This window comes from Astatotilapia calliptera, chromosome 23 (genome assembly GCF_964374335.1).
Source record: "Astatotilapia calliptera chromosome 23, fAstCal68.1, whole genome shotgun sequence".
Taxonomy (NCBI): Eukaryota; Metazoa; Chordata; class Actinopteri; order Cichliformes; family Cichlidae; genus Astatotilapia; species Astatotilapia calliptera.
The window spans coordinates 9,643,879-9,661,003 of record NC_137443.1 but is presented as its reverse complement, the minus strand read 5'-3'; the positions used below and the strand labels follow the sequence as shown (position 1 = coordinate 9,661,003).

The following is a 17,125-nucleotide window of genomic DNA, read 5'->3' as shown; positions in this document are numbered from 1 at the left end:
TCTCTGATCTTGTCCTTTAGTAACACCTGGACCTTCCTCACCTCCTCTTTGTTGCCCCCTCTGAAAGCCCTCTTCTTGTTGTTGAGGAGGGCTTTGATGTCCTTAGTCACCCACGGCTTGTTATTTGGGTAACAATGAACAGTCTGAGCTGGAACAATGGAGTCGGTGCAGAAAGTTATGTAGTCTGTGATACACTCAGTAAGCCCATTGATGTCCTCGGCGTGAGGCTCACAGAGTGTTTCCCAGTCGGTCACCTCGAAACAGCCCTGTAGTTCCGCTATTGCCTCCTCTGACCACCTCCTAACAGTCCTGGTGGTCACAGGTTCCCTCCTCACAATTGGCACATAGCGGGGGGTGAGGTGAATCAGGTTATGATCTGACCTACCAAGTGGGGGGAGGGAGGAGGAGCTGTATGCATCCTTGACGTTAGCATACAGTAAGTCTAAAGTTTTCTCTCCCCTGGTGGGACAGTCCACATATTGTTTGAATGTTGGTAGTGTATTGTCCAGTGATACATGGTTGAAGTCACCCGAGATCACAATAAAGGCACTCGGGTGCTGAGTCTGTAGCCGAGCTATGGCAGAGTGGATAGTGTCACATGCAGCTGTGGGGTTAGCAGAGGGGGGAACATAAACAGCCACCAAGATGACGTGAGAGAATTCCCTGGGTAAATAATACGGCCTGAGTCCAACAGCACACAGTTCAGTGTCCGGGCAACAAATCCTTTCTTTGATTGTTATGTTGGCAGGGTTACACCACCGGTTGTTAACTAAAACAGCAAGCCCACCTCCTTTACGCTTACCGCTAGCGATGCTGTCCCTGTCCGCCCGAACAGTGTGGAAGCCTTCCACGGAAGCATTCTCATCGGGAATGACCTGGTGCAGCCATGATTCGGTGAAACACATCAGGCTACACTCTCGGTATTCCCTCTGACTCCGTACCAGTGCTGAGAGCTCGTCGATTTTACTTGCCAACGATCGCACATTTCCCATCACGATAGACGGCAGACACGGTTTAAACCTCCTCCTCGCTTCGAGCCTCCGCTGTCTCACCGTCACCTTTTTTCTTCTCTTCTGTCCTTGACCTCTGCATCCCCGATGTGTTTTCCTCCAAATTTCAGCTGGTACTTCTGCGGGCACTTCTGCGGGCCTGGCCAGCGAGCCGGCCGGCATCAGGGCGATCAGCTGATCTCTGGAGTAAACAGTCCGTGCGTGTAGGAGATGTGCCGCGGTCCCGTTCCATGATAAAAGTAACAGTTCCACGGCCACCAGAAGAACAAAAACTCTCTCAATCCACATGATTGAGTAAGAGATAGAAAACGGAGGAAAATACAAGTCAGAAAAAAAAAGAATACGTAAGAAAAAAGAGCTAAACTAAGAGAAAAGCAGGAGCGACTGTAACAGGCTGCACGCTGGTTGGCGCATGCGCACTATTATTTACAAATAATAATAAAAAGTGAGTGAGTACATTTCAACATTTTCAGCAATCACTCACAATCCTGGCACTGCCATGGTATCTGTAGTCTGCATTTACCACATGTGTATCTGTTGCAGTGAACACATCGCACAGTGGCATGATTGTTCTTGCATTTGTGTTTGACCTGACACATGGCTCTTTTTCCAGGGCTAGGTGTGGAGGGTTGTGTCCAAAGCAACTGTTTTTTTCTTGCCTTCTTCGCAGCTACATGAGAGTGAGCCAACTCTCTTGCAAGCTCCACCAGGAAGTCCACCCGTCTTCCCTTCGTCCCGGTGCATGCTTGATACAGCACATGTGCATTCAGTGCTGCCATGTCAATCATGTTCGCTGCAATTTCCAGTGTGTGGGGATCATTTGTCACCAACTGCATCACGTGCTACAACCCTGGTCTACATATCACCGTTGATGAACAGCTTTTCCCATCAAAGACTCGGTGCTGTTTCCTGCAGTATATTGCAAGTAAACCTGACAAGTTTGGGATCAAGTTTTGGGTGGCTTGCGACCTAAAATCCAAGTACATTTGCAATGTCTTCCCATATCTTGGCAAGGATCCCAATCGTCCCACTGGGGAGAGACTTTCTGAAAATGTAGTAATGAGGCTGATGGAACCATTCCTAGACAAGGGCAGAAATGTTACCACGGACAATTTTTTCACATCGCTTTCACTTGCGCAAAAACTTCTTAGACGGTGTGTTGATTTCTCCCTAAGATGGCAAACTGAAACACTCCAAGTTGGTGACTTTTGGAGATTTATTTCCCTGGATGATTGAGAATGCATCAAGATGAAACACAAAAGGAAGTGCACAGCTTTTAGCAGCTCCCCCACCCCTTCAATCACACACCCCCACTCCCCTCCCTCCAGAATTCCCAGGTAACAACCTAATATACATATGAATGACTAGCCAATTTAGCTTCCACTTGGCTGAAGCTAAAGCTTAGCTAAAAGCCTAACAGCCATTTGGCTGCTCTCCGGGTTTTATAGGTAGAAAAGCTAAATGGCTGCTCTCTGGGAGTTTAATTAAGTGCTTAGCAGGAAGTGAACTGTGATCAAGCTAAAATTAATTCAAAATTTAGATAATACACACCAAAAAGGTGAAAACGAAAAGGCATTTAGTGCATTTAACCCCCCCCCCCAAAAAAAATCCAACTTAAAGTTATTTGAGCTTTGTGATGTTTTGTCTAAACAATGTTCCAATAAAAGGTCTGAAGAGTGCCAAGAAAATGTCCCTCTCATCATTACACCATCACCACCAGCCTGAACCTCTAATACAAGGAAGGACGCATCCAGCCTTTCATGCTGTTGACACCAATTTCTGACCCCACCATTTAATTGTGACAGCAGAAATTGAGACTCATCGTTTAGATATTATCTATTTTTCTGCAAACCCCAGAGATGGCAATGTGGGAAACTCGGACCAGCCCATCAGGTGCCAAACTCACTTAAACTGCCTGTCTTCCCCATTCTGCTGCTCGGTTTGAGGTTTAGCTGGTCATCTTGACCATGTTTAAATGCCCAAATGCACTGAGTTGCCATTTGATTGGCTGATTTGTCAAGGAAGGAGGAAGGAAGAGGAAAGACCAGTTATTCTTACTGTAACCCAGTGGCTCAACCCTCAGTGATGCGTCATCGTGGTCTGTTTTATTGGAAAACACTTATGACATTTTATGGGTACAAAAGATCGTTTATTGTAGGAGAGTTTCATGTGGTCTGCTGTGGTGTTTTAATCACTGAAACAGTCTGTTATCAGGGAAAGGAGACTTTACATTCAAACTTGACCCATGTGAACTTAATTTCCAATAAATGGCGGTTTCAAGGCAAGGCAAGGCAAGGCAAGTTTATTTGTATAGCACAATTCAACAACAAGGTGATTCAAAGTGCTTTACAGAGACATTAGAAACAAGAACAAATAAAAAGCATGATTTAAAATTGATTAAAACAAGCAAATAAACTAACTAACTAATTAACAAACAAACAAACAAACAAACAAACAAACAAACAAACAAACAAACAAACAAAACAGTATATAAAATCAAAACAGATAAAATCAGAACAGTAGATAAAATCAGTAGTTAAATGTAAGTTTTGAAATTTAATCTTAAAGTGTGGATTTGGTGCTTTATTCAAATGCAGCTGAGAACAGGTGAGTCTTCAACCTGGAATAAATAAATAAACTGAGTGTTTCAGCTGATCTGAGGCTTTCTGGGAGTTTGTTCCAGATATAAGGAGCATAAAAGCTGAATGCAGCTTCTCCGTGTCTGGTTCTGACTCTGGGAACTGATAAAAGACCGGATCCAGATGACCTGAGGGATCTGGATGGTTCATACTGGGTCAGGAGGTCACTGATGTATTTTGGTCCTAAACCATTCAGAGCTTTATAGGCCAGCATCAGAACTTTAAAGTCTATCCTCTGACGGACAGGCAGCCAGTGTAAGGACCTCAGAGCTGGACTGATGTGGTCCACTTTTTTGGTCTTAGTGAGGACTCGAGCAGCAGAGTTCTGAACGAGCTGTAGTTGTCTGACTGATTTTTTAGGTAGACCTGTAAAGATGCTGTTACAGTAATCAAGCCTACTAAAGATGAATGCATGGACTAGTTTTTCCAGGTCCTGTTGAGACATCAGATCTTTTATCCTTGAAATATTCTTGAGGTGATAGTAAGCTGATTTTGTTATTGTCTTAATGTGTTTTTCTAAGTTTAAGTCTGCATCCATCACTACACCCAAATTTCTCGCCTGGTTTGTGGTTTTTAGATGTATAGATTGAAGTTCTCTGGTGACCTGTAATCGTTTTTCTTTGGCGCCAAAGACTATTACCTCAGTTTTGTTTTTGTTTAGCTGGAGAAAATTGTGGCACAACCAGTCATTGATTTCCTCAATGCATTTACCAAGAGCCTGTACAGGGCCTCGGTCTCCTGGTGACATTGTGATATATATTTGTGTGTCATCTGCATAGCTGTGATAGTTTATTTTGTTGTTGTTTATAATCTGTGCCAGTGGGAGCATGTAGATGTTAAACAGAAGGGGTCCCAAGATGGAACCTTGGGGAACTCCACATGTGATACTTGTCTGCTCAGATGTGAAGTTACCTATTGATACAAAGTATTTCCTGTTTTCTACGTATGTTTTGAACCAGTTTAGTACAGTTCCTGAAAGACCTGTCCAGTTCTCCAGTCGTTTGAGTAATATGTTGTGGTCAACTGTATCAAATGCTGCACTGAGATCCAGTAAAACTAGGACTGACATTTTTCCACTGTCTGTATTCAGACATATGTCATTAAACACTTTGGTCAGAGCGGTTTCAGTGCTGTGGTTCTGTCTAAAACCTGACTGGAAGGCATCGTAGCAATTATTCTGTTTTAAGAAGTAACTGAGCTGTTGAGAAACTGCTTTTTCAATGATCTTACTTAAAAATGGGAGATTTGAGATCGGCCTGTAGTTGTTCATTTGTGTCTTGTCAAGATTGTCCTTTTTCAGTATAGGTTTGATTACAGCAGTTTTTAGTGATTCTGGAAACACACCTGATAATAAAGAAAAGTTGACGATCTGTAACAGGTCTGACTCTAAAGTCTTTGAGACCTTTTTGAAAAAACTTGTTGGCAGGACATCTAAACAGCAGGAGGAGGAGTTCAGTTTACCTAAGATGTCCTCCAGGTCTTTGCTGTTAATAGGTTGAAACTGTTTCATGGTGTTTAAACAGTTTTTTGGTGGACACAGTACATATCCTGGATCTGCTGTTGATGTACCAATTGCTTGTCTAATTTTTTGGATTTTTTCAGTGAAGAATTTGGCAAAGTCATTGCAGGCCATGGTCGAATGAAGTTCAGCTGCCACTGACACAGGAGGGTTTGTTAGCCTGTCAACTGTAGAAAATAAGACCCGAGCATTATGGCTGTTTTTAGTGATGATGTCAGAGAAGTAGGACCTCCTTGCATTCCTCAGTTGTAAATTATAATTGTGAAGTTTCTCTTTATAAATGTCATAATGAACCTGGAGGTTTGTTTTTCTCCATCTGCGCTCAGCTTTCCTACACTCTCTTTTTTCTTTTTTCACCAGTGTGGAGTTTCTCCATGGAGACTTTTTCCTTCCAGAGATAACCTTCACCTTAATGGGAGCAATAGTGTCCATTACATTTAACATGTTAGCATTGAAGCTATTGACGAGCTCAAGCATACTTTTCTGAGACAGTGGTTAAAAAATTAACCTAACAGCCAATGAGGAAGAATGGATCATTAACCTTATATAAGTGCCAGCTTAGATATTGATTGACTGAATAACTGAAAGTGTTTGCAAAGGCTTTTTCAGTAAAGAGGATGAGAATGAGTTCACTGGGATCTGTTGTGGGAGATTTTAATTCTGCATGACATAGCAAAGCTAGGTTAGACCTGATTACCATGTAGGGAGGAACAGGGAGTGTGGAGAGTACAGTTTGTCCTGCTTGACTCTGACCGAGCAGGACTGGGTCAGAAAGGACAGAGAGTGCTGGGATGATTTCACCTGTATCCCAAATCAGACTTTTGGGCTTAACCCTCACGCAACCAAAATATTTTAGTGACTAAAATAATCAAGTGACTTCGCTTCGTTTCATACAGAAGTACTGTTTTGTGTATCATACTTGTACTCTTTCCTTTATCTGTGATATTTATTCTGATAACATGATTTTCAAGGGGTTTGAATCCACCGTCCGGTGTGTGTGTAGTCTCCATATGCTGTCCATGTCTGGGTGGGTTCTCTCCAGGTACTCAGAGATACTCCCACAGTCCAAAACATGCAGTTACAGTATGGGATTAGCTTCACTGCTAATTCTGAATTGGCCACAAGTATGAATGTGAGTGCAAATGGTTTTCTGCACCCTGCCTCTCACCCTGTGGCAGCTGGGATATGCTCCATGTTTTCAAGTTAACTAGTAAACCCAACTCATCTCCTTCAGCTGAGCTGTTTGCGTCCTCATTTTGTGCATCAAGTATCCTCAAGGCTTCTCCTGCAGTCAATCTTGCTACCTCATTTCATGATCTAGTGTAAACATATGGCTGGGTCGCCGGCGGGTTAAATGAACTGCACCTGAAATGGACCTGTTCTGCTTATCCTTATTTTCTAGCCTCTTAGAATGCATAATGAGATTGTTGTTTTTCATATCCTTGATTTGTCATAGGTGATAAAGACCCTTCTTGTTTAAATCCTGTCATTGCAATCCTGTCAAGTTCCTGAAGGGCTGGCAAATATGAGAAATCTGACTCTGGAGTACTGCCCTGTCTCTCTCTCTTTTTGACTTTTATTTCTATGGCACATGCACTCTGATACCAGCAGTGATCATGTTTACCACCACTTACCAACAGCAGCACTGTTTTAGAACAGAAACCATCGAGCCTTTGCAAAGATCGGGGCTCCTCGAGATAGTTTAATACCTGTGGCTGGGTGAGGGGATTTTGTAAATGCTGTGCAAGGATTTATAAGTGGGGCTCAGGGTTCCAGGCTTAAACAACAACAACAACAACAACTGTACTACAACTACACCCTGTGTGTTGCACTATTTGCTCTTCTTCTAAATTCCTCTGTTAGTTTCACCTTTAATGTTTTAATGTTGTTTTCTTTTAAAATGAAAGGTAACAGTTTACATATCATATCATATCATATCGTATATGTAAAAATAAAAATATGGAACTGGAAAAAATGATAAGAGATCCACTTCTATTAATTAGATGCTATATTCTGTTAGGATGCCTGGGTCGTTGACCCAGGGGTTTTGAGTTTATTATATTATTTATACTTTCTAGTCTTTGGTTTCTTTGAGTTCTGTCTTATAGTTTATGTCTCTGTCTTCTCTAGCTGCTCTGTCTCCCCTGTCAGCTGTATCCCCTTGTCTAGTTCGCGTCTCTGTGTGTCCTTAGTGGCTATATCCCCGTGTCCAGTCAGTGTTTGTGTCTGCCCTGGTCCCACGTCTCTGTTCCCTCTGTTGCAGTGCGTGCGAGTCTGTGTCTTTGTTCAGTCTGTGTTATGTGTTTCCTGTTTTACTTTGAAAGTCCATGTCTGATGTTAATGTGTCTGGTTTTGCTTCCCCTTGTCTCGTTAGGCGTGATTTGCCCCAGCTGTGTTTCCCTCCTGTTACCCATTCCCTGATTGCTCCCTCTGTGTATTTAAGCCCTGTGTTTCTCTGTGTCCGTGTCGCGATCTACCGGTTACTTTGCTGAGTGTTTTGTCAATCTGCTGGTGTTAGTTTATTTTTGAGTTTTTCCAGTTATGTTATGTTTGCGTTCAGCATTAAAGCTGTTTTGGTTTAAGTTCTGTCTCCGGAGTCTGCACCTTGGGTCCTATCCCTGTCCGCACACAGCCGACACCTAACATATTCTTTCCCAAGCTGTTTCTGTTTCTAGGGGTCACTACTTATTATACCATTTTAAGTGGCTGTAACTTGTAAGTTCACACACTGTGCTATACTAGGTAAATAGAAACAGACTGGGCCGTTCTGTTCTCCTCTGGGAGGTCTGCCTCTATCACATTAGACCTATCTGGCTCCTTTGGAAAGCATGAACAAACAGCGCCCACTTGACTGTTTCCATGCAGTGCAGCGCAGTGACAGCCATTGTTTTTTACAGAGAGGACAGATTAGTTCAGGTGTGTCTTGGCTTAACCATTAAACCCAGGCTTTATCCAGTTAAATCCTCTGCCGACCTCTTTAGATCGGTGAATGCTGGGACCTTTGCCTGAGCTTTTACAGCATTGTGCTATTCTGCTTTTTGTTTTCTGGGAAAAATGTTGGAAAAGATCTTGCTCCTGCTCAGTTTGTCACTTTCTGTGGCAGAAGGGCTCTGTAAACCAGGTAAGGCTCTTAAAATGTAACCTTTGGTCAAATATTGTGTGTTCACATTTTTTAAAAAAATACATAAATTCATTAATATGAGTAAACACAGGCTTTGTGTACAGGAGTTTTATCCCTTCTTAGCCCAGAAGTGAGTGTGGAATGCAGCTTCTAATCTATTTACTGGAACAAAGTCAGATTAGACACATAACTTAGCATTTACCTCACAACAAGGGTTTCATTCATTCCATCGTGATTGTAGACTTGAACAATGATCCTAAAATTGCTAATCTACAACCAAACTATGAGGAAATAGCTGAGAGAGACTAAATTTGACGCTGCTGCTCTTGGGATTCAGTCTATCAGCACAGGAAAGATAAACTGCAGCAGCTACACTTCTCATCTAAAGCCTAGCACAGCAATTCATGGCACGCAGAGGACATTTCAGTCTGTTTTATCTTTATAGGTGTTGGAGAAGCCTACAAAGTTCGATTCAGCATCAAAACCGCACTGGGAGATCAAGCTGTATGTATATATTTAAATATTCCTCCACATCCTCAGATCGCTCTTCTTGCCATAAACAGCTCTGACTTCATAATATTAAAAACAGGAATGCAATCCCGTTCCCTAAAAAATTTGAATGTTTTGTGAATTATAAATAAAGAAAGTAATGATTTCCAACCTATATTTACAAAGAAAATGTGGTGGAACTGAGAAATGTGATCATTCATGTCCAGCATTACAATCAGTTGAAGTTCCAGGTGCAACAATAGACCAGAAAAGTTGTGTAATGCTAAAAAAAAACAAAAAAACAAGCAATACACCCCCAAACACCTGCTTTGGACACATCTTAGTAATTAGATAAACAGGATTACGTTTAAAAAAAAAAACCATGCTAGGCAGGGTAAGTCTTTCGACACAGGGAGAATTTCAATACTCTGGCACAGATTTGTGGAACAAAGAGGAAACAGAGAGAATTTTAATCTTCTACAGTACACTGATCATAGATAATATCATTAATGTTTCAGAGAATCCAGCAAAATCTCTGTACGCAAGAGAAAAGGGCTGCAAATCACTGCTGAATGGCTGTCATGCCCTCAGAGAACACTTTAATATAAATCAGACATGAATCTGGAGTGAACATCACCACATGGGCTCAGGAATACTTTTGAAAGTTCAAAGTGTACCATGCAAATAAAAAATACATGCAGAAACAAGATCCAGAGATGCTGCTGTCTCCGTTTATGCAGCTCATTCAAAAGAGATTGAGACAAAGAGGAAAAACCTCCTGAACAGCTTTCCTCTTTAAGATCTGTGATGGCCCTGAGTGCTTTTGTGAAGATACCATGGGCAACTTGCAAATCTTTAAAGGCACCGTTGAAACTCAATGATGCACTCACTAGCCACTTTATTAGGACCCGTTTCTATCTGCCTTAATCCTTTATCTCAACAAAGTGGCGAAAACATTTCTTCAGAGTTTTATGCAGCGACTGCAAATTTTGTACGCACATCCATTATGTGAATCTCCCTTTGTACATTCCAAAGGTGTCTGTTGGGCATTTAAATCAACTGTGTTGGATCAAGGACACATCTAAAACCTGCAGGACACCGGCCCTCAAGGCCTGGAGTTGGACACCCCTGATTTAGACCAAATTCTGACTTTATTAATCCTCATCTTTCTAATCTTCTATTGTCCAGTTTCCTGCTCTTAGCTGACAGGAGTGCTTCCCGGTGTGGTCTTCTGCTTTCTGCTTCAAGATTTGGTGTGCTATGCGTCGAGAGATCATCTTCTGTGTGGTTGTAACTAGCAGTTATGAGTTGCTTTTGCCTTCTTGTTAACTCAAAGCAGTCTGGTCATTGTTCTCTGACCCTTTGCATCAACAAGGCATTTTCACATAGAGAACTGCTGCTTACTGGATATTTTCTCTCTGTTTTCTGGACTGTTTTTTTTGTTACAGATGGTTGTGTGCGAACATCTAAGCAAATCAGAAATTCCTGAAATACCGTACTCGGACGTGTGGCATTAAAAGCCACTGACATGCATGCTTGCGTGTGGTTGGACAATTAGATATGTATGCTGATGAGCAGTTAAACAGATGTACCTAATAAGGTGGTCACGATTGCATACGTAGATTTTAAAATTGAAAGTCTTGCTTATTTCAGCAAGAACACATCGCACATTCGTTGGGTACTGCAGCAGATAAAATCGAGAATCGAGAGATTAAACGTCTGTTCAGACCTGTTAGGCATTATAACCGTTCTGCACATTATGAGGGAACAAATATGACAGAGGAGGCCTCAAATATCTGCAGGGACACAGCAGCAGTAAGTGTTGGGAAATTTCCAAGTACTTACAGAGGGAGTAGAAATGCTACTTTTCCAATTTAAATGCAACTTGCTGATGGTATGAAGTTTAAGACACACACACACACACACACACACACACACACACACACACACACACACACACACACACACACACACACACACACACACACACACCAATATTAACTAATTTCCAAATCATTAACTTCTGCTTTTATTAATATTTTACACGCCATCATTTTAGAGTCATGGTTACAATCAAGTGCTTAATATTATCCAGAATTCTCTTAAAGTGCATGTGACTGCTTAATATGAGGCCAAGGTCCATGTGGCGAACAGTTAACCTTTGCTGAAAAACAGTCCCTAATCTGATGTTGCTGATTTTGCAGTATCCCTGGAACAAAAATGAAATGTTCCTTTTCCGGGCCGCTCTGGCTTTTGCCATGAGGGATTTCACTAACGGAGAAGAATTTGGGTAAGACTGTTTTTGTGTCATCTGTTCTTAAACAGTTGTAAAAACATAATAGAACATCTCTTAACACGATAGGTGACTCACATTTTATAACTTCGCTTTCATTGTCTTGTAAAACTTCACCAGGGTTTCAGACATCCATCCGTGTAACGAGACTCAGAGAGTGTCCTTCTGGTTTGTGGTGACGAGGCCGAACACCATGGATCTTGTTGATAAAGGAACTGTGGAGATGGCTATAAAGTAATCACATGCTACAGTTTTAGTTATTGGTACTATTATTGTTATATTTTCTTCTTAGCTGGATGTAAATAATGGATGTTAAAGTATTTTTCTTAAACATTTATTACCCATTTTATCATTTCCTAGAAAATTCTAAAATGACTAATAACTAATGGGTTTTCCAAATAAATATGAATGGGGGCGTAATTATGTTCCCAATGAATGTTTGGCTCACATATGGTGCGAAAGTGCAGCTTTCTAGATTATGTAGCGCAGGAGCAGGTGTGTCGTGACATTTTTTATATTTTGCCTGTGTCATGGCTTTTGGTTACTCTCTCACACAAGATTTGCCACTGCCAGAGGTTTGTTTTCTTTTGAACAAGGCTTCAAAGCTCCAACCTAAACCATAAACCACAAACCTGATCACTAACCTTAACACTTCAAACACTTTGCTTTCAAACACCATCTATTTTATGTATGCATGCATGAGCAGGTTTACCCTGGGTTATGCAGTGTGGCCATAGAAACTAAGTCGATCCCTTTTATTTTTATGAAGTAACAGGTTATTTTTGTACTTAAGTGAACATAATTTCCCTCATGTGGGTAATGAGCATTCTCATTTAAACATTTCCATCCGTCCATCACACTTTTCTGGTCACCAGTCCATTACAGGTGAAACAGAGAGAGACGGCTGTTCATGCACAACCAGCCTCAACCAGCCATTAACATCCACTATTTTAATGGATCACAATAACTGATACAGAAAGCAGTAGAATTTATTTAAAAAGCGAACAAATATTTTTAGTAACCCCCCCAAAAAGCGCCAAACAAATCCTCTGTTTCTACTGTAAATGCATGTGTTATGTAGAGCAGCATAACTTAAGGCAGGTGCTCTTCACCATTTTTGTGTTTTTAACATTTACGGTTAGCATTTATGAAGCTCAAATTTTGTATGGGACTTTGCACTGAACCACTACTCCTTTGTACTGGGACGAGTCACTTCATAAATGTTTGGTCAACTAGCGTGTTTATTTCCAGCTGGCATCTTATCTTTGGAGGTTTTCCAGGCTCATATCTAGGAGGAGACTCACAGGCAGACTTTGGAATCACAGATTTCCCAAGATTCTGGCACAAATTCACCAGCTTGTAGAATTTATGTGGGAAGTCAGGGTATTTTGAAGCTTTTTTTCCTGTACAGGAACGATAAGGTCAGCTAATTAAAAAAAAAAGTTTTAAAATTGTAGTTTGAATTCAAACTACAGCCAATGTTTTTATACAGTTTAATACCTGTAAGAATGCATTGATTACTATTTCTGATCCTCGGCAGCCTTGGCCCACTTCAGTAGCTTCTGTGTCCAGCTTGTACAGCAGGTCCTGCAGAGGAACTGGCCAACTGCAAACTAACTTAATGGGTTCGCAGTGTGTATACCACTCACTGTTGAGGCACTGCTGTGTTAACTTGGCATACTTTCACCACCTCCTCTTGTCTGCCTCCTTAATGCATTCGTTTCAGGGGATGCTAAGTTCTAAGACGACAAACTGGTTTCAAAGCTTCCAAAAAACAGTTCCAGCCCCAGGTCAACCTAAAAGTTAAAAACAGTTTTATCACTCATGATAAAAAATGCTATTGTGTGTGACTCATCAGTTTTAAGAAGTACTTAGAGATCCCCTGGAGGATGTACTGTACTGAGAAATGACCCTGACCGGAGGAAAGAGTTTAAAATCGGCTACATTTAAGCATTACTGAAACACTGTTGCATGAACACGTGGAGCAAAAGTGTGACTTTAACGTCCGCATACTTGTGTTTTTGACACAAAGTTGCAAATCTTTAAGTATTTGGCCAATGAAACACTTTGTGATTTTTGTCTCTGCGCACCACTACAGTGGATTTTATCTGGATATGATAAAAATGCAGCTTTAATTAAAGCTGCATTAACCTCAATTGCAGCCACTTTTATGTATTTTCAGAGAAATTGGACAACTGACTGTCAAGTAGTTGAGAAATAACTTGCATTTTGTGGCCTTAATGCTCAACATGACGTCCAAAGAACAAGTGAAAGAGGCCATCGTTAGGCTTGGAAAATCTAAATAAATCCATCAGGGAGAGATTCATTAAAAAGAATGAATGCACAGACCAGCTCAGCAACACTAAAAGACCCTAAAGACCACAGAAGATAACTGATGAAGTGCATGATAACAGAATTGTTTCTAAAGTTAAGAAAATGTTTGGACAACCAGAACGATGGGAAGAGAAAAGTATTTCTAGATCTACTGGATTTAATCAACTTAGGTGGTGTAAAGAGGCAAAACTGTAAAAACTGTGTTGCTGTCCAGAGTCAGTGCAGTTTTGCCTTTTCCAGAATAATCCCCTTAAATGAAATCTTTTTTTTTGTCCAATAGAAAATCGAGAAATCGAATCAACGGTGCTTTTCTGCTAACAGATAAAACTCTGGAGTTCGATGGCATCTATCCCACTCTGGCAGCACCGGTCTCCCCTGACACCCCTCCGTGGCTCATTGTCTTCGGGGTGGTCATGGGTGCAGTTAGCGTCGGCATCATCGCCCTGCTTGTGTATCCTCTGGTCCAAAGAAAACTGTGAGCAGATGACTGTGGATGTATTTAATTTAGCTTTTTGAAAATATGATAACTGAGCTTCATTTGATCTGCTCATTCTTTTTGTAGGAAGAAAAACATGGATGCAGATGACGAGGACAGCGACGAAGAGACAGGGGTGAAAACGGCTGAAAACGGTGCAAATGACGGTATTTATAACTCGACGTTCTCGGACGATGAGCGATTCACGCAGATGTAAAGTGCTCTTATAAAAAAACTGCCGTGCCACAGTGTGAAAAATTATGTGATTTTCTTTAAAGTTTCTAATGTAATTCATTTCAGTTTTGACATGTTAATTTGCTGGGCCTTTCAATACAATAATCACAGGCTGCCTTAAACAAATCCAGTGTTTCACACTATTTAACTGCCGTTTTACAAATAAATGTGTTTTTTCCCCTCAACCAAAGTGTTGAAGGATGATTTATCAAAGATCTCTGTATGACGGGTTGTGTTAAGATATTTTGCCAAAGTGGGGTCTATATACTAACCATTTACAACCAGTCAAATGGTCCCATTTATGAAGAAGGCTCATTCCTACCTTTGTAAGTCTAGGAGGCCTGGCTTTATGATTACCTTTGAAGGAATTCAATAAAATCCTCTGTTAAACCACTCATGGTTCCTTATCTGCACTCTGTGTTGGTACAAAGTTTCAAGATTATGTGTGAACAGGTGTTTAAACTGCAATGTTTGACTTGCTGTATTCTGCCTCCCTGCAGGGCATTTCCCTCAAATGATTTAACACCGGTGACCTTTCACAGGTAGTAAACTGTTACCAGTAATTCTGGTAAAGAGTCTGGTCATATTACTGGTATTTCCGAGTAACATAAAAGACATTATTAAAGACGATGTGACACTCTATAGATTTTTCTTCAGAGTTCTGTAAAGATGTTGAATATCCCACCCCTCTCACCAAAGAGCCAATCAACAGCTAAACCTAGAAACATACGAGCCAATCACGATGCAGCATTGACTCAGTAGCGCTTGACAGCTCTGTGCTGGCAGGTAAATCCACTTGTTAATGAAATTGTAGCTTGTATGCAGCTGCATTCGTTCGGTGCTCTCATGGGATCAGCAGAGATGATGAATTTGTTGGCACTTACTGGATTAAGACTAATAAAGTCTTAATGCTGATGGTGGAAAAAAGAGCTTTATAGCTTATCTGGTGCAAATTCACCAAACATTTGAACATTTTTAAAAATCACATTTGATATTTGGTTTCATAAATGCAGTTTTGATGCCACAGTGGTAACATTTATGGATGTCTATCTTTAGAGAGGGGCAATAACACCACTAAATAGGCACTTCTAAGTTAACATGTGGTAAAAAGTAAATGACCTGGTTCTTATATAGAGCTGTTCTACTCTGCTTGAGCACTCAAAGCACTTTGTTCAACTTGCCTCATTCATCCATTCACAAAAACACTTTTTTTCATGCCCAAGTGGTTTCTATCTAATATTCACACTCAAATGAACTCTTTGAGAGCAACTTGGTGTTCAGTAACTTGCCCAAGGAGACTTAGTGACTAACTCAGAAATAATTCCAGTTGATGGTATTCTAATTTACAGAATAATTACAGCTTATTAAACATTCATATGGCTCTAAGGGTTGTGGTAACTTTTCCAAATCTGTTTTTGACTTTGAATAAAATTATACAGATAAATAATCTGACTAAACGGAAGATATTTCTATTTATATGTATGCAGGCTGACTTTCTAGAAACTTAAGTTAACTTTCCAGACACACTGGACCCATTTGTTAATCAATAATGTGACCAAAGGGATGTTTGCAGATTTTTTTTTAGGAGGACCCATAGCAGCAATGCTGTGGCCATTGTTCTGGAGGAAACATGCTATATGCTATATGTAAAAGGGCAAACTGTTTTTTAAAAAAAAAGCAAATACAGAACTTTATATGCAGCCATGACAGTGATGAAAATTTCTGATTCCTCATTTTATTGACCTGGCCTTTTCACTTTCTCTGTTTGGTATTCTTACTCTTAAAATCCATGTCAAGCTATGCACTAAGGTTATAGGTGCCATCCTTAAAACACAAAAGGTTTTCTCTTTGTTTTTGACCCTTAGCATCCCTCATATATTGAGTTCCAGATGGTTCCACCGGGGTAAAGGATTACTCTTCCTAAAAATAAAAAAAAAGCTTTTTGTAAAAATTGTTTTTTTCCCCATGATTCAAGGGAACAGTTTTTAGGGTGTTTACAAGCATTAAGGTTTTTCTGTGCTAAAAGGTCACCGCGTGAGCCATTATGAGAACAGTTTGAGTGGTTTGAGTTTGATGGGTGCTGTATTTATTCAAACTGGTTTGCACAGATGAGCAGCTATATCATACTTAACACAGAGGACGGAGGCTCAGGCAACACGGCCATCGTAAGAGACCACATCTCGAGAAATGTTCTTGAGATATCCCTCCCAAGACAATACTTAAAACCAGACTTGGAAAATGGACATAACCCCGAGGGACCTGAATGAAATAATCAGAAGATGCCCGGCAACCTCAAAACATTAAATAAACAAACAAACCAGAAAACTAGCCACATTTCACTGGTTTCTCCAGTATCAGCTAAGAGCTGGCTTTTTAGTCCCCCCCAAAAAAATCATAGAAGAAATAATCACATCGACCTAAATTTACAGTTTTCAACCAGAATTTAACGCAACTACAAGGAAAGTGGCGCCATCTCGCGGTGCCATTTAGCAATTGCAGCATACAAGGTATTTATGAATTTTCAATGAAGCATAAGTTACCGACACATACTTTTATCCGGGCCTAGTTGCTATGGTAAAATTAACCTTTATGACCGGAAGTATGACATAGTTACCTTTCTTTTTTTAATAAGCTTTTCTATTTTATTAGAAAATATAATCTAAGTGTGGGAGGATAAAAAATTAAACAGCTTTAAGTCTCTTTCGTTTCTGATCCCCTTGCTGAATAATTTTCACACTGCCCGATTTGTATCTAGTTGAAGTGTGTTTTGAATTTTATGAATTTTTAGCTCTAAAAAACAAGAGAACTGTCATTTTCTTCTTCTTAATTATCAGTAACTATTTCCAGCTTTTCCTTTGTAATTTTCCAGCTGCAGTCCTTATGTTTTAACTTCAGGTGGCACCATTGTACTGTCAGATATTGTTTCCTGGCCCAACGCTGGGGTCTTATTCTTCACAGCACTTTTCTCAGCATCCCTTAAAGTGTGCATAAATGTACCTTTAAAGCATTTG

General features: G+C 40.5%; 1 protein-coding gene across 1 annotated transcript; it reads left to right on the top strand.

Annotated features, from left to right (window-relative positions):
- Positions 1 to 7,898: 7,898 nt before the first annotated feature.
- On the top strand, positions 7,899 to 14,507 carry cltrn (collectrin, amino acid transport regulator). Its single transcript, XM_026159970.2, has 6 exons — positions 7,899 to 8,289; positions 8,735 to 8,793; positions 10,983 to 11,068; positions 11,192 to 11,305; positions 13,686 to 13,880; positions 13,968 to 14,507. Exons 1-6 carry the CDS (start codon positions 8,223 to 8,225, stop codon positions 14,095 to 14,097), a joined length of 651 nt encoding a protein of 216 aa, XP_026015755.2. The 5' UTR covers positions 7,899 to 8,222; the 3' UTR covers positions 14,098 to 14,507.
- Positions 14,508 to 17,125: the final 2,618 nt, after the last annotated feature.